General features: G+C 45.9%; 1 protein-coding gene across 2 annotated transcripts in view; it reads left to right on the top strand.

Annotated features, from left to right (window-relative positions):
• Positions 1–27,459, top strand: part of SLC4A5 (solute carrier family 4 member 5) — a 91,559-nt gene that overhangs the window by 49,736 nt on the left and 14,364 nt on the right. For both annotated transcript variants that reach the window (XM_064268750.1, XM_064268749.1), the window contains exons 10-19: positions 996–1,150; positions 1,420–1,605; positions 2,811–2,985; positions 4,974–5,107; positions 5,791–6,062; positions 12,170–12,228; positions 15,043–15,243; positions 20,668–20,781; positions 22,061–22,222; positions 23,107–23,285. In XM_064268750.1, coding sequence (XP_064124820.1) covers positions 996–1,150; positions 1,420–1,605; positions 2,811–2,985; positions 4,974–5,107; positions 5,791–6,062; positions 12,170–12,228; positions 15,043–15,243; positions 20,668–20,781; positions 22,061–22,222; positions 23,107–23,285 — 1,637 coding nt within the window. The remainder of the gene's footprint in view (positions 1–995; positions 1,151–1,419; positions 1,606–2,810; positions 2,986–4,973; positions 5,108–5,790; positions 6,063–12,169; positions 12,229–15,042; positions 15,244–20,667; positions 20,782–22,060; positions 22,223–23,106; positions 23,286–27,459) is intronic.

Here is a 27,459-nt window from a genome sequence, read left to right as displayed (position 1 = left end):
GCCCCAGTCAAGGGGGAGAGACAGATTTCTCATCATAAAATTAACTGTGGGCTAACTCTGCCCAAGGAGTCACAGATGAGGGGGCTTTAAAGATAACGGTGGGGAGGAGTTAGGCAGACAAAGCTTGAGCCTACGAGGTGGGCATTCCAGACAAAAGTGACAGGGGCAAAGGCTCAGAGATGGAGAGGCTAGATGGATGTGGTTCATGTAGGCTCAGTGTAAGAGCTTCGAGAGCAGAAGATGACATCAGAGGGGGGAGCCCAAGACTACACAGAGCCTTGCAGGCAGAGCTGAATGTTCACACTTTGGGGACAGAGTGTGGTGGGGAGCCTAGAGGATTTTAACCATGGGCATGACCTGATGAGATCTGTGGTTCAGAAAGCACACCTGGAGACAGTGTAGAAAGACAGCCTGACCTTCCAAAGATGAAGGGCTAAACCAGTTGCTCTCCAGTCAATTCTGACTCATGGCGAACCCATGTGTGTCAGAGTAGAGCTGAGCTCTGTAGGATTTTTAATGGCTGATTTTTCAGAAACAGATCACCAGGCCTTCCTTCCAAGTGTCTCTGGGTGGACTCAAACCTCCAACAGTGGAGTTTGTTAGCTGTATGCCCCACCCAGAGACTCCGATGAAGGGCTGGGAAGCAATAAACAGACTTGAAATACCTGAGCTTTTTGGACTGGGCTTTGCAAACTTTCTCTAAAGTGCTTGTTCCATGGAAAACCAAAATCAAAAAGGCTAAGTAACTCAACTAAGGTCCTACACCTAGAATACCGCTGTCTGGTCTTCAGGCCTCCCGGTTCCCCAGTGTGCCATATCTCTGCCTACCTATGTTTTCCTCTTGAAAACCAAGAGCGAGTTGGCAGCGGGAGCAATGGTCCAAAGTGATTGTCTTTGAAACTGTCTCTGATGTGCTCCCGGGAGGTGGGTAAGAAGGCTGGGTCAGAGAAAGAGAGCTAACCTTTTCTCCTCTTCTTCCATCCCCCCCGACCCAGCTCTTCAGCGATGTGGCCTATAAAGCTCGCAATAGGGACGATCTGATCGCAGGAATTGATGAGTTTCTGGACGAGGTTATCGTCCTTCCCCCTGGAGAATGGGATCCAAATATCCGAATTGAGCCCCCCAAGAAAGTGCCCTCTGCTGACAAGAGGTGCGTATGTGTGCGGGGCTGGGGGTGGGAGGAACAACAAGAGTTTCAACTCTGTATCACTTCTCCAAAAATATCCTGAAGCAAATATGGCTGAATATGAACATTTGTGTAGTCTGGGCGACCTGTGTATGGGTGTTGTTAGATCACTTTCTGCACTTTTTTTCTAAATATTTTAGGATATTTCGTCATTTTTGTGGGTCAGGTAAGGGGGGTTCTGGGGACAGGCAAAATTGAGAGCCCCACTCTCCCGCTCACCCTTCTCCCTGCAGGAAATCCGTGTTCTCGCTGGCGGAGCTCGGCCAGATGAACGGCTCCGTGGGCGGTGGCGGCGGAGCGCCTGGAGGAGGCGGAGGTGGTGGTGGCGGCGGCGGAGGGGCCGGCGGCGGGGGCGGCGGGGATGACGACGAGATGCCAGCCGTGCATGAAATCGGGGAAGAGCTTCTCTGGACAGGAAGGTGCCCACCCAAGGCCTGACAATGACCGCTGCTCTCCTTTAGACCTCTCTCCTCACCCACCCTGTTAGGAGCCTTTCCTTCCACAGCGTCCTCTTTTCCTCAAGGCCCCTCAAAGCCCCACCTGGATCCTGTCTCCTGCCTCAGAGAGGGGGACCTTAGAACAGGACACAGGAGAGGAGGAACCCAAACTTTTCACTAAATACTCTCTGGTACCTTTTGATTTTTTTTTCTTTAAACCTTATATTACCTTTTCAAAAGCTTTTTTTTTTAGAAAATTCTCCTGGCTTGGCTTTCTTTGCCAGCTCTTGGTTGATCTAGATATAGGAAAGGACATGATCCTGTCAAGCTAAATGTAAATTGTTATTTTGAAAATGGAGTCCTGGCTTAGATGCCCTTGGGTGGCTGGGTTGGCTCCATGCCCACGGTTCTCAAAGAGGCAGGGATTTGGCCCTCTTATCCCCCAGCACCTGGGACAACTGGCAACATCTGGAAACACTTTTGTTTGTCACAACTAGGGCAGTGGTGCTACTGACATCCAGAGGGTAGAGACCAGGGATGCTGCTAAACGCACTAAAATGCACAGGACAGCCTCCAACAATAAAGAATTACCTGCTCCAAAATGTCAATAGCACTGAGGCTGAGAATCCCTGCTCCATGCTAAGCACTGCATTAGGTGCTATGGGGAATAGCATCCCCAGTAGACTCTGCCCCTGAACCTAAAAGTCACTACTCGGTTTTTCCAGAAAGCAAAGAAACCATTTACAAGGTTCCACATCTGCTCTTAATGTGTCTGTGCTGTAATCCGGGATGGCTCTGTCTCCTAGTTGGACACACCTGTGTTCACCAAACACAGGCACCCTGTGGATGAGCAGGAACGTGAGGAGTGCCGCTATCTTTGGACCCCAGGATTTCCATTCCCCATGCAGTGCGAGGTCTACCTCAGAGATATTCCCACCAGGCCTTCTCTCTCCCATCCAATCAGTGTCTATGACCATCCTTCCCTGTGTGGATGGTGCTGACCACAGACTCTCAGTCCTGCAAGAATCCATCCATGGTCCTATATGTTCTGGTGTAAAGATCCTTGTTCCCACCCATCCCCTGGTCCTGCACCCTTCCTCACCCAGACCCTACAGGCTCCTGTAAATAGCTCTGCCCCTGCACTGGTGTCAGTGGTTAGAGAGCAGCCCTGGGCCTGTCTCACACAGGTTCTTCGGTGGCCTGCGTCTCGATGTCAAGAGGAAGCTGCCCTGGTTCCTAAGTGACTTCTATGATGGCTTCCACATTCAATCCATCTCTGCCATCCTCTTCATCTACCTCGGCTGTATCACCAATGCCATCACCTTTGGTGGGCTTTTGGGAGATGCCACCGACAATTATCAGGTACATGCGAGCTAGAGAAAAACCAAAAAAAAAAAAAATAAATAAACACTGAGTTGAATCCAACTCATAGCAACCCTATGGGACAGGGTAGAACTGCCCCAGAGGGTTTCCAAGGAGCGCCTGATAGTTTCAAACTGCTGACCTTTTGTTTAGGAGCCGAGCTCTTAACCACTGCACCACCAGAGTGCCTTTCCTCCCAAAGGGGTGCACTGTTCCTAGAGCTAGAGACATGGGTGCAAATCTCAGTAAACTATGCTGCCACCAGGTGGTGGTGAGGAGCTGTATTCCATAATCCCAATGCCAAGGCTCCGGTTTCCCCTGCCGTCCAGACTCAGGCCATGACTTTTTGTAATCTGTTACCCTTCAAAATTAATCATAATCTTACATCATTACAGGATCTGAAGCTAAATCATGTCATTAGAAACAAAATGTAAGGATGATGCACATAGGTCAAACTTTTACTTTGTTTGGTACTTTTCCCACTGCTAGTTGAATGAATTTAACTGAATTGCTATTGCTAATTGTGGCCTTCTCTGCACACTTTCTTTTTTTTTAAACCAACCTTGAATTCTTAGCTTGGAGTTAAGACATTTTTAGAAGGTTTGTAAGCTGTTATCGTGACAATAATAGGCCTCCCAGGGCAGGGTAAGGGGAGGACTTAGCTCAGCAGAAACACCAGCCCTTATCAGGGAGGACCTTCCCCGTGGAGCCTTCAGGGTAGAGTCCTTGGTAAGCTGAGAGCACTAAGGTGATTGAGATTAGGCCTGTCTTCATCTCACACCTCTCTCCTGAGCTTCAGGTCTGGTATTCAGCTGCTTCCTGGGAATGTCCACACAGCTCCCCCTCAGGATCCCCCAACTCACATGGCCGACACTGCATTCATCATCTTCTTTCCAGACCTGCTGTCCTGGGCCTTCCCCAGCTGAGCAAGTGGCACTGGGGTTCACCCAGCTGTCCACACAAGAAACTAGGTGTCATCCTCGACTCAGGATAAATCCCAGCTTCCCCACATGGCTTCCCGACATGCTCCTTTCTTGCCTCTCAAGCCTGTCTCCCAGCGTTCTGGTTCTCAGCCTTCCTCACTCACTCCCTTGCATTCTGTTGCCCATCAGTCCTGATCCTCTGTCAGTTTTTCAAGTGCATGCTCCCCTTCAGCTCCAGCCTTCCTACACGCTCTTCCTGGGACACTCGCTCTGCCTACTCTCTTCCCCTGGTCAAATCTCCACTCATTTTTTAGGCCTCAGCTTCCACATTTCTACTTCCATGGAAGTCTCCCTGACCACCCCTTCACTCCTACTGTGTGTGCCTATGGCACCCTGACCTCCTCCCAGCTTGTCACACTCCTTGCCAGGATGATTTTGACCCCAGGAGACATCTGGCAACATCTAGAGAAAGCTTTGGTTGTTATGACTGGGAAGGTACTACCGTCATCTAGTTGGTAGAGCCCAGGGTTGCTGCTAAACATTCTACAATGTACAGGTCAGCCCCCTACGACAAGGGATTATCCAGCCAGAATGTCAACAGTACTGAGGCTGAGAAACTCTGTTGTATAGAAATTGCCTGGTTCCTTGTCTATATCTCTACTAGATTGAAGACTTACGATCATATTCACTGGTGGGTTCCTGCTACCTAGCACATAGTAGGCACTTAACAGATTTGAATGAATGAATGGTTGGACAGGTGAATGGCTGTCCCCTGGGAGTGGAATGGGCACAGAGACAAGCACATTCATTGGCAGCACTGCTTTCTAGGTCCTAGGCTACCAAAAGAAAGTCACACAGGACCTTTATCAAATGGAATTAGAAAGAGTGACACTGGCAATGGGGGAAGGGAGGGGTGTGGACTAGGAGATGGGGAGCAGAACGTGGGGAGTGTGGGCCAGGAGAGGGAGCCTGAGCATTGTGGCCTTGGGCCCTTGGGAGATAGCTGGGTTCCAGAGCCCCCTTCTCCCACCTGTGCCCGAGCCTCACAACTCCCTGTGCCCGCAGGGAGTGATGGAGAGCTTCCTGGGCACTGCCATGGCCGGCTCCTTGTTCTGCCTCTTCTCGGGACAGCCTCTCATCATCCTCAGCAGCACGGGGCCCATCCTTATCTTCGAGAAACTCCTCTTTGACTTCAGCAAGTAGGTGCCCCTTGGTGCCCACTGGTACCTGCCCTGACACTTGGGGCTGAGCCCAGAGCTATATGACAAGGTCCGGGCAGGGGACTGGCCCCAAAGTGGGGAGAAGGGGCCAAAAAGCCATCTTTAGCTATGGGAAGGGCTGTAGGTAGGGCGCATTGTTGCCGCCTAACTCCCTCCAGCTACCTGCCTTTGGACCGTCTTAGTGCATATTAGCATAGGGTAAAGTCCAGGTAAAACCAGAGGGGAAAGTTCAAGGCACTACGCGTTAGGGAAGTTATGACCTGAGAGTCAGGGCGATGTAGTGAAAGGCCTTGGGCTAACCAGGCACTTCGTGCCACCACTCCAGGCCCTGGGGTCTACAACCTGAGGGTTTAGACTAGACCTTTTCTAAGCCCGGATCCAGATTTGTATTCTGAAATTCTCTGCTTTTCCTTCACTCTGTGTGTTTGATGCCAAATGCATGAGAACTGAGGCATCTCCCTGCCTCTCCCATGAGGTCCTCTCTCAGAATTCTCAAAGACCAGACAACCTCACCTGGGAATTCTGTCTGCAGCCTTCTCACACTCCTTAGGAGCATGTCTATGCCACAGAGTGGCAGATGAGCCACTCCGGGTGGGTCTGGGGAGCCTAGCACAGCCAGGAGCCCTGGGCTGGAGGCCTCCTGCCCTTCCTCTGCCTTCCAGAAGCAACGGCCTGGACTACATGGAGTTTCGCCTCTGGATTGGCCTGCATTCAGCCATCCAGTGCCTTATCCTGGTGGCCACGGACGCCAGCTTCATCATCAAGTATATCACCCGCTTCACCGAGGAGGGCTTCTCCACCCTCATCAGCTTCATCTTCATCTATGACGCCATCAAAAAGATGATCGGTGCCTTCAAGTACTACCCCATCAACATGGACTTCAAGCCTGACTCCATCACCACCTACAAATGCGAGTGTGTCGCCCCTGACACAGGTGACCGGTAATCCCAGATGTGCCTTAGGCCCCCACCCAGCCACCCGCTCTACTCAAATGCAAAAAAGTGAGCCTGCTTGGGACTGTTCAACAAGTCGTTCAGTGTTCTGTCCCAAGGGAGGAAATACAGGGCCTTGACCCAGTTTTTGCAAGGAGGCCAATGGGTACTGGCTACATCTGCCAGAAATCCTGCCCAGGGGGTCTTGCGCCAGGACAGAGGTAGACCTGCTGGTGCCCAAAGTTCATCCCAGCTCCGTGAGTGCATGAGACTGTGAGTGCTCCCTGACACATCTCTGCCAATCCCTGCTTTATCATCCGGTAAGACCATGCCAGAGGGATGAGCACCCCAATAATGGCAACATGTCCAGGAAACGGCTGGCCAGGGTGGAGGGCTGGAGAACCTGAGGTTGTTCAGCCTTTTAGGGATATGAGAGGTAAGAGAGAAGGACTTGTTGTCACCCAAGGGCCAGATTCACCCTGGGTAACTAAAGGACACAGAATGAGGACCGAGGAGCAGAAGCTTTAGGGAGCCAGATGCTGATGGAACTTAGAGAAGAATTTACCATGGTGGAAGTTGCCACCATGGGAGGTCTCAGCCCCCTTGGGTGGTAGTGAGTTACTTAAACACTAGCTAGCTGTCCATCCACTCAAGGTGTTGTAAAAAAGGATTTCAGCACTGGGCAGGATGTTCAATCAACCAACTGGCCAATCTGAAAATACCCAATGCCATTCCTGTGGAGTTCCTTTCTGGCCAAAAAAACTGTCATCTGTAAAGTTAGGGCATAAGATATGAGCTTCTCATAGAGTCCGAATCCCTGGCTTCCTTCACAGTCGTGATTATGTCCCTAAAAGCCTTCAGTGGAGCGCCCAGGATGTCTACAGAGCAGAGAGGCCAGAGATCCATCCACATATCTCCAGGGACCACAAAGCTAAACCTACAGAGAGCCAAATAGGTCCAGAGACTGTCCAGGATCACACCAAACCTCGATTTCTGTAGATGGAAAAAAGGGATGTCATTGCTGGCCCTGCTCATCTTGTGAGGTTTCCAAATCTACACCCAGATTAGGTTGGAGGAAATAAGTAGATACTGGGTTGTTCAGCTCTTTCATACATACTACCAATAAAACATCAATCGTAAATCAATCAAAAACACTTCTTGCACAGTTGCTGTGTTCCCTACTTTGAACCAGACCTTGCGGAAGGTAAGGATGTCCTGCCCTCCAGAAGTTTAAGTCTGGGCATACCCCCCTCCCCTTCTGTCACTGCCCTGATTTTGTGAATAAGTTTAGACATAATTTTTTTCTATCATCAATTTTGAGTTATTCCATTAAAATCCAATGCTGAGTGAAACTGTCCTTTGTCCTGAGCCAGGACACTGTTTTCTCACGGCATCGGAGAAAATCCTATGTGCCAGCAGGCCCTTTTCACTCAGTACCCAGAGCAAATGCTCCATCTGTGAGCTGATCTCCATCAAGGCGCTCCCGTTTGCTGCTTGCGCCCTCTCATTTAGACCCATTGCATTGAACACAAACGTTCTCACAAACGTGACTTTTAGAAGTACATGTCCTTGAACTCTTTTAGAAACAGATCAAATTCTGGGGTTGGGTGTGTAGCTTTGGCCATTCTGAGAATCATCCATCCAAGGAGTAACCAAAGCCCAAGGTTACCCTAGGAACAGGTGCTGTATAAGTGTGTAACATGAACTTTGAAGGGCCGAATGAAGGCCACTTGACTCCAAAGAGTGTCCCTTCTGTCCTTGGCCAGGTGCCTGATGTTGCCCCTTTCTTTTGGATCACGCTATTGTGGTGGTTCTCAAAGTGTGATCCCTGGACTAACAGCTATAGCACCATCTGGGAACTTGTTAGAAATGCAAATTCTTTCCCCACCCCACCTAAGGACCTGAGAAAGTCTGGGGTGGGGCCAGCCGGCAGTGTCTTAACAAGCCCTTCAGGTGATTCTAATGCTTGATCAAGTTTGAAAACCTCTGCTCAATTGAACTATTACTAATAAAAAGCCAGTTGTTGAGTTGATTTTGACGTTTATGGTGGCCTCATGTATGTCAGCGTAGAACTGTGCTCCATAGGGTTTTCCAGGCAGATTTTTTGGAAGTAGGTCTCCAGGCCTTTCTTCCAAAGCACCTCTGGATGGACTCGAACCTCCAACCTGTCAGTTAGCAGCCTAGGACGTTAGCTGTCAACATCACCCAAGGGATTAGCCCTAACCCTGGTAAGATTCAATTTTCAGTTTCCTCACAAAGAGTAAAGGAACTGAAAACAAGACAAGTTAGTTTTGATTAGGAGACTATGGAAAGGAAAGTTCTAGGCATTTAGGTGATTCAGGAGGGGGGATGTAGCAGATTTTTTTTTTCCCCCCATATTCCTAGTTTTATTGCAAAACCTGCTCTGTAAAACCTAGGCACATTATCACTCCTTGTCCCTCTTCATTATGAGAACTTGTTTGGGGTCTGTCTCTTTAAATCAATAGACTTTAGTTTTAGAGTGTGTCTTAGTTATCTAGTGCTGCTATAACAGAAGTACCACAAATGGGTGGCTTTAACAAATAGAAAAATATTTTCTCAGAGTTTAGGAGGCTAGAAGTCCAAATTCAGGATGCTGGCTCTAGGGGAAGGCTTTCTTTCTCTATTGGCTCTGGTGGAAGGTCCTTATGTCTTTTGAGCTTCTCCTCCATGGTGATCTTCATATGGCCTGGCATCTCTCCTTCTCCCATCTCAGCTTCCTAGCTTGCTTATTTAATCCCTTTTGTATCTCAAATGACATTGACTCAAAATATGCCATACACTAATCCTGCCTCATTAACATAACAAAGACAACTCTTTCCCAAATGGAATTATAACCACAGGCATAAACAAAACCCACTGCCGTGGAGTCAATTCTGAATCATAGCAACCCTATAGGACAGAGTAAAACTGCCCTGTAGGGTTTCCAAAGACAGCCTGGTGGATTCGAACTGCTGACCTTTTGGATAGCAGCCGTAGCTCTTAACCACTACGACACCAGGGTTTCCTAACCACAAGCATCGAGGTTAGGATTTACAACACATATTTTGGGGGGACACAATTGGATCCATAACAGAGCAGTTTTAGGCTTACAGAAAAGTTGAGCAGAAAGTACAGAGTTCCCACGTCCCCCTCTTCCCTGCACATACAGAGTTCCCCTGTTAGCAACATCTTACATTATGGTGGTGCATTTGTTACAGGCACTCTCTTCCTCTCTTTTTTATTTTTAATTTTGCTTCCATTGTAACTGATTTGTATTCTATTTGATTGATGCTGCACACTGATTTGGCTGCTTTCAATCCCAAGTGAGTACCACTTTGTAAACACTAGAATTTTTAAATATTTTAGACTTAGATCCTTTCTGGAATTTTCCGTGTTGTATTTCTTCCACCTTCACCATACAAAGTTCTGTGTATGAAAGAGTGTGTAAGCCTAAGCTCAAGTTCTGAAAGGCATCTGAACTCCCCAGGCTCAAGCTTTAGCCTGGAGTCCTCCAGCATTTGTGTGGGTAACCCTGAGCTAGCCCCCTTGTCCACCTTGTCTGTCCTCTCCATTCATTATTCATCAGGTTCTCTTGGTCATAGAGTGAGGACAGGCAGCAGATGTCCCTGATTTCTAATAAGTATAGCTTTCTTCAGAACAGTTGTAACAAACCTATGGGTTTGTAGAGCTTCTAGGAATATTCTTGCCTGGGTGCAGACTGAATTCCTTGGCCACCCCCAGCTGCCCTGGAAGTCTGCAACATAGAGTGGGCCTGCAGTTGCCTCCACCCTTTTGGGCAACTTGTTGGAAGTTGGGAGAAGCCTTAAGAATAATCTCTTCTTCTTCATAGACACATCCAAACTCCCACAGGGATCGAGTTACTGGGCTGCGGGCTGGGGACCATGGTCTCAGGGGACATCTAGCTCAACTGGCATAAAATAGCTTATAAGGAAAATATTCTACATCTTACTTTGGTGAGTAGCGTCTAGAGTCTTAAAAGCTTGTGAGCAGCCATCTAAGATACGTCTACTGGTCCCACCCCATCTGGAGCAAGGGAGGATGAAGAAAACCAAAGACACCAGGGGAAGATTAGTAAAGGACTAATGGACCACAACTATCACAGCTCCTCCAAACTGAGTCCAGCACAACTAGATGGTGCCTGGCTACCACCACCAACTGCTCTGACAGGGATCACAATAGAGGGTCCCAGACAGAGCTGGAAAAAAATGTGGAACAAAATTCAAACTCCCTAAAAAAGACCAGACTTACTGGTCTGACACAGACTGGAGAAACCCCAAGAGTATGGCCCTTGGACACCCTTTTAATTCAGTACTGAAGTCACTCCTGAGGTTCTCCCTTCAGCCAGAGATTAAACAGGCCCATATAACAAACAGTAATACATGTAGCTCAACCATGTATACGAGACCAAATGGGCACGCCAGCCCAGGGGCAAGGACAAGAAGGCAGGAGGGGACAAGAAAGTTGGACGAATAGACATGGGGAACATAAGGTCGAGAAAGGGAGTGTTGACTTGCCATGGGGCTGGCAACCAGTGTTACAAGACAATAGGTGTATTGTTTAATGAGAAACTTATTTGTTCTGTAAACCTTCACCTAAAGCACAATTGGAAAAAAAAAAACAAAACTCTTCTTCCTCCTGGGTTCCTAGCCAACTGTGGACAGCCAGCAGAGCCAAATGGAACTTACAATGCATTTCAGACTTATTACCAGCAAAACTGGTTCAGAGAACCAAAACCAAACCAAACCCGTTGCCACTGAGTCAATTCTGACTCATATAACAACCCTGTAGGACAGAGTAGAACTGCCCCATAGGGTTCCCAAGGAGTGGTTGGTGGATTCAAACTGCCGACCTTTTGTTTGGCAGCTGAACTCTTAACCATTGCACCATCAGGTCTCCATTCAGAGAACAAACTTCGCCAAACCCACTGCAGTAGAACTGCAAGGTCAGCGGTCACTTGCAGAAGGAAGACCTTTCTCCTCTGCCCGTGATGTACTGGAGCAAGAAAGGGCACACGGCAGCCCTCCAAGTCTGCCTTTTTAATGAGTGGCCATATCCTCTAGTGAGCTTCATGAGCTTCCACATGGGTGGAGGGGGAGGGCAAGTGAGGCAAGCCAAGGGGGAGTGGAAGGTGCCGCAAGAAAACAAGAGGAGGGAAATTAGGGTTCCTCTCAACTCTTCTCACGGCCCCTGAAGGGAACCCCTCATATGCTCCACTTACAGTTAGGGACATTGAGGCCCAGGGGAGGGAATGGTTGTGCAAGGGATGCAGGCTCATGAACAGTCGAGAGCAGAACCTTTGGGCTTCTGATTCTCCCTCAGGTCCTAAACCCGGCATCATTTTCCTCAGCTTGCATTCAAAGGAAGATAATGTCAGAGCCAACAAGTTCTTAAAGGCCCAGCTGACCTTTTAAAAAAAAAAAGCATATAAGGACAGGAAAGGGAGAAAAAGGAGGTATCCATGGAGGGTACAGCACAGGGGAGCTCTCTGTGTAGGACTGGGTGGGCGGGTTACAGGCTCTGGGGCCAGCCTCCCTGGGATGGAATCATGGTTCCGCCAGGTACAAGCTGTGTGACCTTGGGCAATGGATAGTTACTTAACCTCTCTGGGCCTCATCTGTAAAATGGGGATCCTTCACTGGATTTAGGACCTTAATGTGTATAAGGGTTTGGCATAGTGTGTGGCATAGAGTAAGTTCTCTGAAGATGATTTTAAGTCTGACAGCTCAGAAATGGGTCCATTGGACAATAGGGGCTCACAAGGTACATTATTCACCACCTTGTCTTAGGCTATGTCTTAGCACTGGATTCCTTATTTCAGTTTTTAAAACAGTCCCTCGGTGTCAGGCAGGAGCTGTCCTACCCTGGCTCAGCTGGTTGTCAGAGCTGTGGCCTGGACTCCTTTCCACCATTCTCTGCCCTTGTTGCTTCTTTGGGCAAAGTAAAGAGAGTGTCAGCGTGCCCTCCCAATTAAAGCCAGTTCTCATCTTCACCCCTGGAGGGAGGTGGGAAAAGGGTGGGTGCCTGGTGGGTGCTGCAGGCTCTGGCCCAGCTGCTGCTGACAATTCCTGTGTCGTGTGCTCATCCACAGTGAATACAACCATGTTCAATGCTTCAGCCATGCTGGCACCAAACACCAATGCTTCTCTGGTAAGTAATTTTCTCGAATGTCAGAACTTCGAGTACTTTTGTTTGTGGGGGGAGCAAGGAAAGAGTTGGGAAACTGAGGTCAACTTATGGCAATCCAGCCTTGCAGAGGTACTACACAGCTCACTGGGTGCACATCCAAAGCATTGTAAAGCATGCTTTCATTTTAGGTATATGCACTTTAGCAGCATGCCTCATTCATTAAACCCATGCACATAAATATTGTGCATATATATGTATATATACACATACATATATATGTCGTTGTGTGCTGTCAAGGTAATTCTGACTCATAGTGACCCTATATGACAGAGTAGAACTGCCCCATAGGGTTTCCTAAGCTATAATCTTTTTTTTTTAATAATATTTTATTGTGTTTTTGGTGAAAATTTACAGGGCATGTTAGGTTCCTCTTTGACAATTTCCATACAGATTGATCATTAACATTAGTTAAATTTTTTATATCGTATCAACGTTCTCATTAGTTGTGTTCTGGTTGTTCCATTTCCAGGTCTCTAGTTTCCCTGCCCCCTTATCGTGTCATCTTTGCTTTGGATTAAATGTTGACTTTTTGGACTCATACAGGTGTTTTTTCAGTACAGCACCAGTCTAATGAGTAATATCCTTTATTTTGTGTATAAAAGGTGATCTCAGGGAATAGTTTTGGTTCAAGGTTTAAAGAATGTCTCAGGGTGGTAATCTCAGGGAGTCTTCTGGTCTCTGTTGGTCCAGTTAGTCTGGCATTTCTAAGAATTTGAGTTTTGTTCTGCATTTTTCTCCCATTCTAACCAGGGTCATCTATTTTGCCCCCAGTCAGATCAGTCAGTGGTGGTAGCCGGGAACCATCTAGTTCTTCTGATCTCAAGTAGTTGAGGACATGGCTCATGTAGGCTATCAGCCTTGTGTACTTTTTTCTGTGATTTTGGTTACCTTCTTACTCTTTTGCTCCTGATGAGTAGAGACAGATAGTTGTATCTTAGATGGCTGCTTGCAAGCTTTTAAGATCTCAGGAACTACTCACTTCACTAGGATGCAGAACATGAACTTTTTGAGCTATATACCTATTGACTAAGTTGTCCTGTAAGACTATGGCCCTAAGCCTTTAAACCCAGAAAACCAATCCTGGGAGGTGTTTGGTTATGTCTGAGGATTATGTGCAGCTGTGTCTTCAATGAATATATGTGCCTGCGTACACGTTTGGTCAGCAGTTCGAATCCCCCAGCTGCTCCTTGGAAACCCTACGGGGCAGCTCTACTCTGTCCTATAGGGTCACTATGAGTCAGAGTAGACTCTACAGCAACGGGTTTACACCAGAACATGTATCTGTACTTCCACATACCTATGGATACTTCTGTTAGTTTTCACGTATGTGTACACCTGTACTGACCTGTATACATATATGCCTATACTCATCCATATTTGACCCTAGACTCATTTTTTGTTGTTTGTTGTATTTATTGCCCTCTTATTTATGTCAAATTCTTTGGTACAGGCATCCTTTTCTCATGAGCGCCTCTCAATGACATCATTTACTTCGGTCATACTGTGCTCACTACACCCACATTTGATGCTACTTTTCCCATCACCAAAAATAACAAGTATTTATGATCTAGAATGTGCTTCCCCCTCCTCCCCTCTTCCCCCAGTAACCACCATTGAACATTGGTCTCTTTATATATGTCTATCCTTGTATTCCTATATCAGAAACCCTGGTGGCATAGTGGTTAAGTGCTACAGCTGCTAACCCAAGGGTCGGCAGTTCAAATCCACCAGGCGCTCCTTGGAAACTCTAAGGGACAGTTCTACTCTGTTCTATAGGGTCACTATGAGTCAAAATTGACTCAACGGCACTGGGTTTGGGTTTTTTGGTTTGTATTCCTATAAAAGAAGGATCATACAATACTTGTCCTTATGTGCTTGACTTGTTTCACTTAGCATTATAACCTCCAGGTCCATCCGTGTTATAATATGTTTCTTGGACTCATCATTACTCTTTATGGTTGTGTAGTATTCCATTGAATGCATGTATATTTTGTTTATCCATTCATCTTATAATGAGCACTTCAGTTATTCCCTTTTTTTTTTTTTTTGCTATTGTGAATAAAGTTGCAACAAACATAGGTGTGCATATATGCATGCATGTCACAACTTTTAGATCTCTAGGGTATATATCTAGGAATGGGATCTAGGCTGTAATCTTTATGGAAGAAGATCACCAGATTTTTTCTCCCATGGAGCAGCTGGTGGGTTCCAACAGTGGGCCTTTCATTAGCAGCCGAGCACTTAACAATTGTGCCACCAGGACTCCTTTTGCACTTTTCTGCCCCTGGATTTTATGCATTTGGGAGACCAGGAGGAAATGAGTGAAGTGACCTGGGAGGGTGTGAGCCCCAGTGTGTGAAAGAGGGGAAAGGAAGGCAAGAATAAATGGGAGATGCTTGGGGCAGGAGGAGCCCACAGAACCTGTGGTTAATTGTGCTGGGAGCCAGGGCTGCTGAGAGAGAGGGCGATTCCCCTGCACCTTTCCTCCTTGCTAGCAAAGCAGTGCATCCTAGAACACAACAAAGAAGCAAACATATCAGCCCTTAATCTTCCCCGGGAGCTGTCTGCTTGTCATTCCTTGTGCCAGCCTGTCCCAGGAATATCGCTAAGTTGCTGAGGGCACCATCATGGGACAGGAGGGCTAGGGCATCTCAGAGGCCAGTGAAGTGGGTGGGGGCTGCCTGGGAATTGCAGGAAGGAGGGGAGGCAGGGCTTGGACACACCTGACCTTCCAGGAAGACCCTGACCCTTTCTTTCCTGTGCTTGGTCTCCAAGTACAACCCCCTTAACCTCACAGGGTTGGACTGGTCTCTGCTGAGCAAGAAGGAGTGTCTGAGTTACGGTGGGCGCCTGCTCGGGAATTCGTGCCAGTTCATCCCAGACCTTGCACTTATGTCCTTCATCCTTTTCTTCGGGACATACTCCATGACCCTGACCCTGAAGAAGTTCAAATCCAGCCGCTATTTCCCAACCAAGGTAAGCTCACCCTACAGTTAGGAAAGATTCTGATCCTGTGATGGGATGGACACTATGTCAGCACCAGCGCACGGAGGTTTTCCAAGGTCCATTCTGTTTGCTGCAGAAAGAGCATGGATTTTGGAGTCGGGGGAACTGAGTTCAAGTCCCCTTGACAACACTTGATATTGTCAGACTTTTGTCTTTAGCCTTTCCGTATTAGTAGTATCTTGCTCTGGTTTTAAATTTTTTCATTTGTCCAGTGGCAAATGAGGTTGTAAGCCTTATCAGGTGTCTATTGGCCATATGGCCATTTGACTTTCTTCTTGGAAGTACCTCCTTGAATCTCTTGGACATTTTCTATTGGGTTGTCTTTTTCTTTCTGATTTTCAGGAGTTCTTTGTATATTCTGGATAAAAACCCTTTTGTGGTCATATATGTTCCAAATATCTTCTCCCACTCTATGACTGGACTTTTTACTTTCTTAATGGTACCTTTTGATTAACAGGCATTGTTAGTTTTACTGTAGTCAAATATATTAAAATTTTTCTTAAGGGAAATATTGGACAAAAGATATCTTCTAAACGCTTCATTGTTTTTCCTTTCATATTAGACCTACAATACGTTAGAATTGATTTTTTAAAAAAATATGAATAGCCAATTGTTAAAATTTAAAATTAAAATTTTTTTCTTAAAAAGGCTATTCTTTTCCCACTCCAGTGCTTCCTTTGCCATATATCAAGTATCCATGTATGCCAAGGTCTATTTCTGGGCTCTTTATTCTGTTTCACTTTCTTAATGGTATATTTTGATTAACAGGAATTCTTAGTTTTACTGTAGTCAAATATATCAAAATTATACCAAAAGTTTTTTTTGTTGTTGTTCTTATACCAATATCACACTGTTTTTCTTTCTCTAGCTTATAATAAGCTTGAACATCTCATAGACCAAATTCTCCCTCTTTGTTTTACTTTCTCTTAGCTATTCTTAGCTCTTTGCATTTCCTCATGAATTTTAGAATTATCTTAAATTTCACCAAAGTCAAAACTTGTTGGAATTTTGTTAGGATTATAATGATGCTATATATCAGCTTGGAAAAAATCGACATCTTTCAAATTTTGAGTCTTCCAATCCACAAACATTGTATACTTCTCCATTTATTTAAATCTTTTCTCTCTCCATTATATTTTATAGGTTTTGATTTTGAGGTTTTGCACATCTTTTGTTAGATTTATTCCTAAATATTTTATTTCTTAATACCATTGTAAATGTGATCTGCTAACTTTTTATTTCCTTTTCTGTTAGTGGCTGGAAAAACAAATAAATTATTAACCAAAGAAGCACTTGCTGTTCTGAGAAACAGCTGTGTCAGGAGGAGAGGCACTTGGAAAAATTTTATCTACTCTTCCCCATCATAAACCCGTCAGCACTCTCCTAAAGCCATCTCAGATAAATATTACCACTACTACTGGTAGTAATAATAATAATGACAGTAAAAATCCTTGATATGAACAGTTGAGTTTTTCCAATATTTTCTAAGGACTAAGTAAAAAGGTTGTTCTTTAGAGAGCTTTGTAATATACAAAGTATGTTTGCAACACAATGCATCCTCAAGACAAGTTCCCTCCCTGCCTCCCCCCCTTCCGACCAGTCCTAACTCTAAGTCTCCTTTTAAGTAGAAATCCTAGAGCAGTGGCTACATCTGAGAATGTCCATCTGTTGCTTGCAAGATGAAAAGTAATTCATTAGTGTGAAATTCTCATGCCACCAGTTTTTTTTCCTCAAATCATTTACAAATTGCTCTGTTGCCTCCTGGAATTTAGTGTTGCAGAAAAGAATGGGGCCACATTGTTTCACATCTATCAGTGTTGGGGAGATGGAAAGCCATGAGTGGAAGAGTAAATAAAAAAACAGTTGCCGTCAAGTCAGCTCCATCTCATGGTGACCCCGTGTGTGTCAGAGTAGGACTGTGCTCCACAGAGTTTTCAGAAGTAGATCTCCAGGTCTTTCTTCTGAGGTGCCTCTGGGAGGATTGGAACCTCCAACCTTTCCGTTAGTTTTATGGATTGAATTGTGTCCCCCATAATTGTGTCAGCTCGACTGGGCTGTGATTCCCAGTATTGTATGATTATCCACCATTTTGTCATCTGATGTGATTTTGCTATGTGTTATAAATCCTTATAAATCCTACCTATATGATGTTAATGAGGCAGAATTAGAAGCGATTATTTAATGAGGCAGGACTCAATTCACAAGATTAGGTTGTATCTTCAGTCGATCTCTTTTAAGAGATAAAAGAGAGAAGCGAGCAGAGAGACAGGGGGACCTCATGCCACCAAGACTGAAGAACTGTGAGGGGTGTGCATCCTTTGGACCTGGGGTCCCTGAGCTGAGAAGCTCCTAGACTAGGGGAAGATTAATGGCAAGGACCTTCCCCCAGAGGTGACAGAGGGAGAAACCCTTCCCCTGGTGCTGGCACGCTGAATTCGGGCTTCTAGCCTCCCAGGCTCTGAGAGAATAAATTTCTCTTTGTTAAAGCCGTCCACTTGCGGAGTTTCTGTTATAGCAGCACTAGATAACTAGGCAGTTAGCAACTGAGCACATTAACAGTTCATAGCACTCAGGGAGTGTAACTAGGAACGTCCGTGCTCTGATAAAGCTGGAGATATGTATGATCTTCAACCCTCCACTTGCAGGTAGATACCCCAGAGGAATTCTCACACAGGTACAAGAATGTTAGCAGAAACACTGATTACGAGAGGAGAAATATGAAAATAATCTAAATTTATCTACCAATAGAAGAATGAATAAACACACATTGAAAAGTAATCATACGCATGTTAAATGACAATGGATGTACATAGACCATAGCTGCAACTCACCACGAGGAAAACGATCATAAACATAACGCTGAGCAAAATTAAGCATGAGGTGGAAGACTACAAGTAATATGATGCCATCTTTGTAAAACTAGAAAACATGCAACGTAATGCCATATGTTGTTTAGGGGTGTATACATATTTAAGGAGCCTTGGTATCGCAGTGGTTAAGCACTTGGCTTCTAACTGAAAGGTCAGCGGTTCAAATCCCACCAGGGGCTTCATGGGAAAAAAGACCTGGCAATTTGCTCCCATTAAGATTCCCGTTACCTGTTGCCATTGAGTTGATTCTGACTCATAGCGACCGTAAAGGACAGAATGGAACTGCTCTATAGGGTTTCCAAGGCTGTAATCTTTACAGAAGGAAGACTGCTCTATCTTTCTCTCATGAAGCAGCTGGTGGGTTCGAACCACCAACCTTTCGACCCCTTCAGATAGCAGCCAAGCCCTTCACCACTGTGCCACCAGGGCTCCTTTCCCGCAAAGATTACAGCCTAGGAAACCATATGGGACAGTTCTGCTCTATCATACAGGGTCCTATGAGTCAAAATCATCTCAACAGCACACAACCACAACAAACGTATTTAGTAAAAGTATAAAGACACTCGTGGCTATAATAAGCTCCAAATCAGGCCAGTGGTTCTCTCCAGAGGGCAGGGACAGGTGTGGGAATGGGTAACAGAGGAGACATCCACTGAGCAGGTGATATTTTATGTCTTAAGGTGGGAGGGAATTCAGAGCTGTTTACTGCATCCACCTTTACATTAGTTTGAACTGGTAAAACTGCCTATATTTTACTACTAAGACAACAGCCATCAGTTGGGAAGATGAGAAGCAATGAGTGGGAGTGAAACTAAAAAACCAGTTGCCATCAAGTCAACTCCAACTCATGGTGACCTATAAAAATGGCAAATTTCATATGGCTTAATGTAATAATTTTTTGATCTGGTTGCTACTGTAGTAATATTGTAGAAAAGGAAGCCTAAACCTAACACACTACTTAGTTCTGCCATACCAATATTTATAGTCATGATAATATAAAGCTGTTGTTGGTTTTCAATTTTTTAGGATCCACTTGTAGATAAAACACCAAAGGCACAGGTTGATGGAACGAATATAAGTATTCTCAGTTTTGACAAGGTGAAGATCAAAGTCAAGGAGCCCTAAATGGAAGGTGGAACAGGGGAGAAGAAAGGTGGTAGGAAAGATAGGGGCAGGACCCTCACCCAGAAGGATAGCGAGAGCTACTGGCAAAGTTAGCGGAAAGAGAAAAATACATCTAATTATATAACTTAAAAGTACAAAGGACACTTGAAGAAGGATTTTTAAAGTGACTATGCAAGACTGGGAATGAGGAGAGAGAGGAGGGATAATACACTGTCCCTAACTTAACTAACTCCTTATTCAAACTAGACAACGCCTTAAATGAGTAAACCAAGATATAAAAGTATAAATGTATTATTTAATGACATGGAGGAAACTACCAGGACACGTAAAATCAAGCAGATATAAGTGGATGTATCTGGAAGGTGGGACGGGAGTGAGGAGAGGTAAGATGGAGGCTTTGCTTTTCACTGTAAGTCTTTTTAAAATATTCTGTTTTTAAGATCAAGTGCATAGGACGCTTAGGAAAAGAATTCACTGTGCCGTCACCTGCCCTGCTCTTCTTAACTTTCCCAGTAGTTTTTCTAGAAATTGCTGTCTCTGAATAGACATAAAAAAAGTGGCAGGGTGGACATCAGGACCCTGTTCTGTCCTGAGGCTTCTGGATGTTGACTGGTGTAGAAGGCAGTCAGAGGGCACTGATTCAGAAAGGACAGAAGTGAGGTCCAAAATCTGGCCTAGAAAGGGCCTCCTGAAAACAAAGGAACAAGAGGCAGAGGACCTTTAGTGGATAAACGGTCTAGTCCCCAGCAGGGCCCGAGGGCCACCCTCCTAGGCCAAGTGGGAGTGCAACAATCTGTCACGCGTTTGTAGGAACTAGGGTTTCCTTCCAAGTTCATCCCTAGCCCTCACCACACCTGGTGGGTGACCCAGTTCAGTCTGCCATACCAACAACTGTCTTCAGCAATGGCTGCCATTGTCACATGGATAACACAGTAAAACCTGCAAAAGCCAGAGCCTGTGTAAGGCAGAAACCTATCAGAGAAGGAAAACGTAAATATTTTCCACTAAAACGAGTGATAGAAAAGTGGTAAGACTGCACCCAGTCAAAGGCAGAAAACTTGTGAGACCTGGAAAAACAAGGTAGTCCTGTCGAGTTCCGGCTCTCACAGGTTTCATTGTAACAGTGACTGACTACTTATGCCAAGCACTCTAAATACGTCACAGCTCATTTATACCTACGAGGTAGGAACTATCATCATCTTCATCTTACAGATGAAGAAACTGAGGCTCAGAGAGATGATAAGGTTTCCCCAAGATCACACAGGCAGCAAGGGGCAGAGCCAGGATTTGAGACTAGTTCTGCTGACTTGAGAATCCAAGCTCTTAACCATTCTGGGTCTTAGGACTAAGTCTACAGTGAGCAGGACAGGTGCTCCACTCACTTATCTCCTTTCTGCAGGTCCGGGCCCTGGTGGCCGACTTTTCCATTGTCTTCTCTATCCTGCTCTTCTGTGGAATCGATGCCTGTTTCAGCCTGGAAACCCCCAAGTTGCACGTGCCCAGTGTCATCAAGGTTTGCCCATCACCCCTGTTCTGGTCACTCTCTTCTGCCTGCCCACTAGCTGCTGGTTCTTCCCCTTACACTGGCTGAATCTCCTTCTCCTCTCAGCCAAGTGGCCTTGGTGGTCCTCTGTGTGTGCTCTACCTCCTCCTACTCACAACGTTCCCTAGGGGTGGTCCTTACAGGTCTACAGTAGTATCAACTTCCAGTTAGGAACTTCCTAAAACCTTGAGATGCTGGGGTGCGGACAGGTTCACAGTGAAATCCTATCGTGAAGCCACAGGGTGGAGAAGGTGCTGGAATCCACCTCCAGCGCCGCTGAAGCCCCCTGACTTCTGCTTGGATGTCTCCAGTTGCCTGACCCATAGCAGCCTAAGCCTAAAGGCTGGGCCAGCTGGGATCTGTTGATCCCTTAGGTCAGTGGTTCTCAAAGTGTGGTCCCTGGACTAGCATCACTTAATTACCTGGGAACTTGTTAGAAATGCAAATTCTTGGCCCTATCCCATACCTGTGAATTCAGAAATTCTGGGAGTGGGGCCCACAATCTGCACTTTAACAAGCCCTCCGGGGATTCTGAGACATGCTCAAGCTTGAGAACCATTACTTCAGAAATTACACATTAGTCCAGAGTTGGTGCCATTTGCTTGTTGCCAGGCTCAAGCCCTGCCCCCTCATAAGGAGCACCAACCATCTAAACCAGGGTAGGGGTCTAGGTTCTAGAACCAGGTTCTTTGTGGTCTTGACCTTGGAGATATTATTTCAGGGTTCTTCTAAGTAGCTTAAGCAAGTCTCATACAACTCATATTGGCCTGTAAAATATCCCTTTCTCTTAAATAAAAGAGAAACTTCAGCCCAACTCCTGCATGGCTTTCCCTTATTCTTAATATGCAGGGTTTGAATTCATGAAAATCTTTGCTATTTTACAGACAATTCTATAGTGCTCCCCAGACAAGGGGGCTCGGAGGGAAGGCAGAAGGGTTGAGGACTGAACCCATTGAAGTTCTTTTTTTTTTTTTTTGGCCTCTTAGGCCTCAATCCTGCTTTTTTGCTATTCCACAGTCAATGACTCCTCGCCTCCCTTCTTTCCAACCAGCCCCAGGGCCACTGCAGCAAGTTATTTCTTTAGCTCTACAAACACCTCCTGTGTTCATGTTCCTTCCCAAGTTTGCCTGCCTCCTTGGTCTCTTTGCTCTCAGGAAAAGATTGCAGTTGAGAAGTACACAGGTGGGGGAGAGGACAAAGGGTAAGATGTGGGGGAGAGGACAGGCCCCTCTCCTTTGCTCCCGCTCAGCCCACGCGGCCTGACCGAGGTTGGTTCGTGGCCCCCTTTGGGAAGAATCCGTGGTGGGTGTACCCGGCTAGCATCCTTCCTGCCCTGCTGGTGACCATCCTGATCTTCATGGACCAGCAGATCACAGCCGTCATTGTCAACCGGAAGGAAAACAAGCTGAGGGTAAGGCTGGTGCTCGGAGCAGAGGTGCAAACTTTTTCTTCCCACAAAGTCAGAAGGAATGAAGGAGGGAGATGGTGCTTCTTTCAATATTTGGGGCCATTTGTGAAGGAAAAGATGAGACCAGAAGACTGGAGTTCCCACTTGGTATGTCTTGGGGGAAGTATAACCTTCAGATGCAGGTAATACCAATGAGGCCAGGGCAGCTTAACCCAAGGATCAGGTGGTCCAGAGGAGCCAAGGATGGGGGTCTGGGAAAAGGCCTCTTTCCTCTCCCAAAGTGACCCTCTGTACCTCTACCTGTGTACCTCCTGCCAGTAAACTTGGGAGTCTGAGCAGATCCCAACAGGGAGATTTTGATCTGGAACAATGAACAGAGGAGCTTCTTTGGACCTTCTGGTCCCTCCAACTCTTTCCATGCCTCTGGGTCTGAGAAGATTCAGGTTACCCCCTCACCAGCCCCAGTCCAGACCCTTCTAGGTTGGGTCTAAGTTCTGTCCCAGCTGGGGCCCCTCAGTCAGCAATTGCAGAGATACCTGGCCACTGGGTGAGATCTCTTCTCCCCAGGACCCCAATCCAGGGTCTCTCTAAGCCTGAACATCCCTTTCCTTTCTCACTGTGCCTCTCTCCTCACCCACCCTTTCAGACAAGGTGGCAACTGAAGCTACCTCTGGGGTTGGTGAGGCCTGCGTACCTCTGAACTCCTCACTAGGGAGCACCTGAGGGTCGCGGCGCCCTCAGAGTACCCTGTGGAAAACCAAGATGAGCTCTTAAACCTGTTCCACAAAATGGCTGCCTCAAGGAGATTGCTGTCCCCCATGCCCCCACCCCTGATGGTCAGGAACAGGCTCCCTAGACAGCTTCTCCCCTTGCACCACACCCTGCAGAAGGCCGCCGGCTACCATCTGGACCTGTTCTGGGTAGGCATCCTCATGGCCCTGTGCTCCTTCATGGGGCTCCCCTGGTACGTGGCTGCCACAGTCATCTCCATCACCCACATCGACAGCCTCAAGATGGAGACGGAGACCAGTGCCCCTGGGGAGCAGCCTCAGTTCCTGGGGGTGAGGTAGGAGGGACTGGGGATCATGGAGAGTGGTCAGGTTGGGGGAGGGGAAGCCAGCTTTGCTTTTACGATGAAGGCATTTGGGCAAAAAGGACCCCTGTTCAGCCCAGGAACCACCAGGATGGGAGTGAGCTTCCTGAGAGGAGTTCTAAGTGGTGCTTGCTTCTTAGTAGACTCCAGGGAGACATTCCCCACCCCATGCACAGGCATGAGCACCTATATAGGCCACTCAAGGCCCCCCACAGGATGCCTTTCTGACCTGTCCTTTTGTCTCCTCCTCAAGACCCTCATGCCTCCTGTTCACACAGCTCCCCAAAGCTCTCCTGTGAGTTCAAGCCTGCCCAATCTCCATTACCTTAGGAAAGCCTTCCCAGGAGCTCCCTGTGGCCAGGGCCTATTCCTTCCCTTGGCTTCTGTCATGCACCATGTCCAGTCCCTGACCCATTTTAAAAGTATATCTTCTGCCTCTTACGGTCTCTAGACATTCATGAAAGCTGTTGTAAGAACTTCTCCCTACGGCCTCGGGTACCTGGGCCCCTGCCTGCCCAAATGAGGCTTTTCTACCAGGTTGCAGCACTCAGGACTGGCCAGAGCACCAACCTGGGCAGATGTTGCTAGGCCTCTGCACTTGGGGAAAACATACATGATGCCCTCTGGTCCCTGAATGCCTGCTCAGCCAGCCGGCCGGGACTCCTTCCACACCACGCGTGTGCCTGTCCTGAGTCCTGACTAATCATGCCCCGCAAAAGTGCAGATCTTATTATAATCAAAGGACAGGGACTGTTGTTAGGTGCCATAGAGTTGGTTCCAACTCATAGCGTCTCTGCGTACAACAGAACAAAGCAATTTGGTCCTGTGTCACCCTCACAATCCTTGCTATGTTTAAGCCCATCGTTTAAGCCACTGTGTCAGTCCATCTCATTGAGGGTCGTCTTCTTTTTCACTGACACTCTACCTTACCAAGCATGATGTCCTTCTCCAGGGACTGGTCCCTCCTGATAACATGTCCAAAGTACGTGAGATGAAGTCTCGCCAGCTTCGCTTCTAATGAGCATTCTGGCTGTACTTCTTTCAAGAGAGATTAGTTTGTTCTTCTGGCAGTCTATGGTATATTTGATATTCTTTGCTGGCACCATAATTCGAATGCATCAATTCTTCTTCCGTCTTCCTTATTCCTTCTCCAGCTTTCATATGCACATCAGGCAATTGGAAATACAATGGCTTAGGTCCTGGGCACACCTTAGTCCTCAAAGTGACATCTTTGCTTTTTAACGCTTTAAAGAGGTTCTTTGCAGCAGATTTACTCAATGCAATACATCCTTTGATTTCTTGACTGCTGCTTCCATGGGTGTTGATTGTGGATCCAAATAAAATGAAATCCTTGACAACTTCAATCTTTTCTCCATTTATCGTGATGTTGCTTCTTGGTCTAGTTGTGAGGGTTTTTGTTTCCTTTAATGTTAAGGTGTAATCCATACTGAAGGCTGTGCCTTTGATCTTCATCAGTAAGTGCTTCAAGTCCTCTTCACTTCCAGCAAGCAAGGTTGTGTCATCTGCATATCCCAGGTTGTTAATGAGTCTTCCTCCAATCTTGATGCCCTGTTCTTCTTCATACAGGCCAGCTTCTGCACACAGATTGAATAAGTATGGTGAAAGGATACAACCCTGACACACACCTTTCCTCGTTTTAAACCATGCAGTATCCCCTTGTTCTGTTAGAACAACTGCCTCTTGGTCTCTATACAAGTTCTGCATGAACACAATCAAGTGTTCTGGAATTCCCATTCTTCAAAATGTTATCTGTAATTTGTTATGATCCACACAGTCGAATGCCTTTGTGTAGTCAATGAAACACAGGTAAACATCTTTCTGGTATTCTCTGCTTTCAGCCAGGATCCGTCCGACATCAGCAATGATATCCCTCATTCCATGTCCTCTTCTGAATCCAGCTTGAATTTCTGGCAATTCCTTGTTGATGTACTGCTGCAACCACTTTTGAATTACCTTCAGCATAATTTTGCTTGCATTTGATATTAATGATATTGTTTGATAATTTCCACATTCTATTGGGTCACCTTTCTTTGGAATAGGTAAATATATGGTTGACCAGGTAGCTATCTTCCAAATTTCTTGATATAAACAAGTGAGCACCTCCAGCCCTGCGATTGTTTGTTGAAACATCCCAAGTGGTATTATGTCAATTCCTGGAGCCTCATTTTTTCCCAGTGCCTTCAGTGCATCTTGGACTGCTTTCTTCAGTACTGTTGGTTCTTGATCATATGCTACCACCTGAAATGTTTGAATATCAACCAATTCTTTTTGGTACATTGACTCTGTGTATTCCTTCCGTCTCCTTTTGATGCTTCCTGAGTCGTTTAATATTTTGCCCATAGAATCCTTCAGTATTGCAACTTGAGCCTTGAATTTCCTCTTCAGTTGTTTCAGTTTGAGAAATGCCAGATGTCTTCTTCTCTTTTGGTTTTCTAACTCCAGATCTTTGTACATTTCATTATAATACTTTACTTCGTCTTTTTGAGCTGCCCTTTGAAATCTTCTGTTCAGCTCTTTTACTTCATCATTTCTTCCATTTGCTTTAACTATTCTATGTGCAAGAGCAAGTTTCAGAGTCTCTTCTGACATCCATTTTGGTCTTTTTTTTTTTTTCGGTCTTTTTAATGACCTTTCGCTTTCTTCATGTATGATGCCCTTGATGTCATCCCACAACTGGTCTGGTCTTTGGTCATTAGTGTTCAGTATTTCAAATCTATTCTTGAGATGGTCTCTAAATTCAGGTGGGATATACTCAAGGTCATACTTTGGTTCTTGTGGAGTTGTTTTAGTTTTCCTCAGCTTCAACTTGAACTTGCATATGAGTAAGTGTTGATCTGTTCCACAGATGGCCCTTGGCCTGATGATATTGAGCTTCTCCATCGTCTGTTTCCACCACAGACATATTTGGTTTGATTCCTACATATTCCATCCGGCAAGGTCCCTGTGTATAGTCACTGTTTATGTTTTGAAAAAAGTATTTCCAATGAGTATGCTGTTGGTCTTGCAAAATTCTATTGTGTGATCTGCCATGTCACTTCAATCGCCAATGCCATATTTTCCAACTACTGATCCTTCTTCTTTGTTTCCAACTTTTGCATTCCAATCACCAGCAGTCATCAGTGCATCTTGATTGCATGTTTGATCAATTTCAGACTACAGAAGTTGGTAAAAATCTTCAGTTTCTTCATGTTTGGCATTAGTGGTTGGTGCATGAATTTGAATAATAGTCATATTAACTGGTTTTCCTTGTAGGCATATGGATAGTATCCTATCATTGAGTGTTGTATTTTAGGTTAGATCTGGAAATGTTGTTTTTGATGATGAATGTGACACCATTCCTCTTCAGTTTGTCATTTCCAGCATAGCAGACCATATGATTGTCTGATTCAAAACGGCCAATTCCAGTCCATTTCAGCTCACTAATCCTAGAATATCAATCTTCAAGCATTCCATTTCATTTTTGACAACATCCAGTTTTCCTGGATTCATACTTCATGTGTTCCATGTTCTCATTATTAATGGATACTTGCAGCTGTTTCTTCTCATTTTGAGTCATACCACATCAGCAACGAAGGTCCTGAAAGCTTTACTCTATCCACGTCATTAAGGTTGACTCTGCTTTAAAGAGGCAGCTCTTAGTCATTTTTTGAGTGTCTTCCAACCTGAGGGGCTCATCTTCTAGCACTATATCAAACAATGTTCCACCGCTCTCCACAGGTTTCACTGGCCAGTTTTTTCAGAAGTAGATCACCAGGTCCTTCTTCCTAGTCTGCCTTAGTCTGGAAGCTTAGCTGAAACCTGTCGGCCATGGGTGACCCTACTGGTATAGTTGAAGTACTGGTGGCATAGCTTCTAGCATCACAGTAACATGCAAGCCACCACAGTACAACAAACTGACAGATGAGTGGTGGAGGACAGGGATAATGAGCACTTTATATCACATTTAATTCTCACAACAAGCCCACAAGGTACAGGCCATTGTTATCTTCTTTCTACTGAAGCTCCAGATGGTTAGGGATTTGCTTAAGGCCACACAACTAGTAAGCGGAAGAGTCAGGATTCAACCCAAGTCCCGTCTGGCACCCCAGCTATTAGCCACAACATTAAATAACCTCCTGAGAACACC

Source organism: Loxodonta africana, chromosome 15 (assembly GCF_030014295.1).
Source record: "Loxodonta africana isolate mLoxAfr1 chromosome 15, mLoxAfr1.hap2, whole genome shotgun sequence".
Taxonomy (NCBI): domain Eukaryota; kingdom Metazoa; phylum Chordata; class Mammalia; order Proboscidea; family Elephantidae; genus Loxodonta; species Loxodonta africana.
The sequence above is the reverse complement of the archived record's forward strand: the minus strand, read 5'-3'. Positions and strand labels throughout refer to the sequence as shown.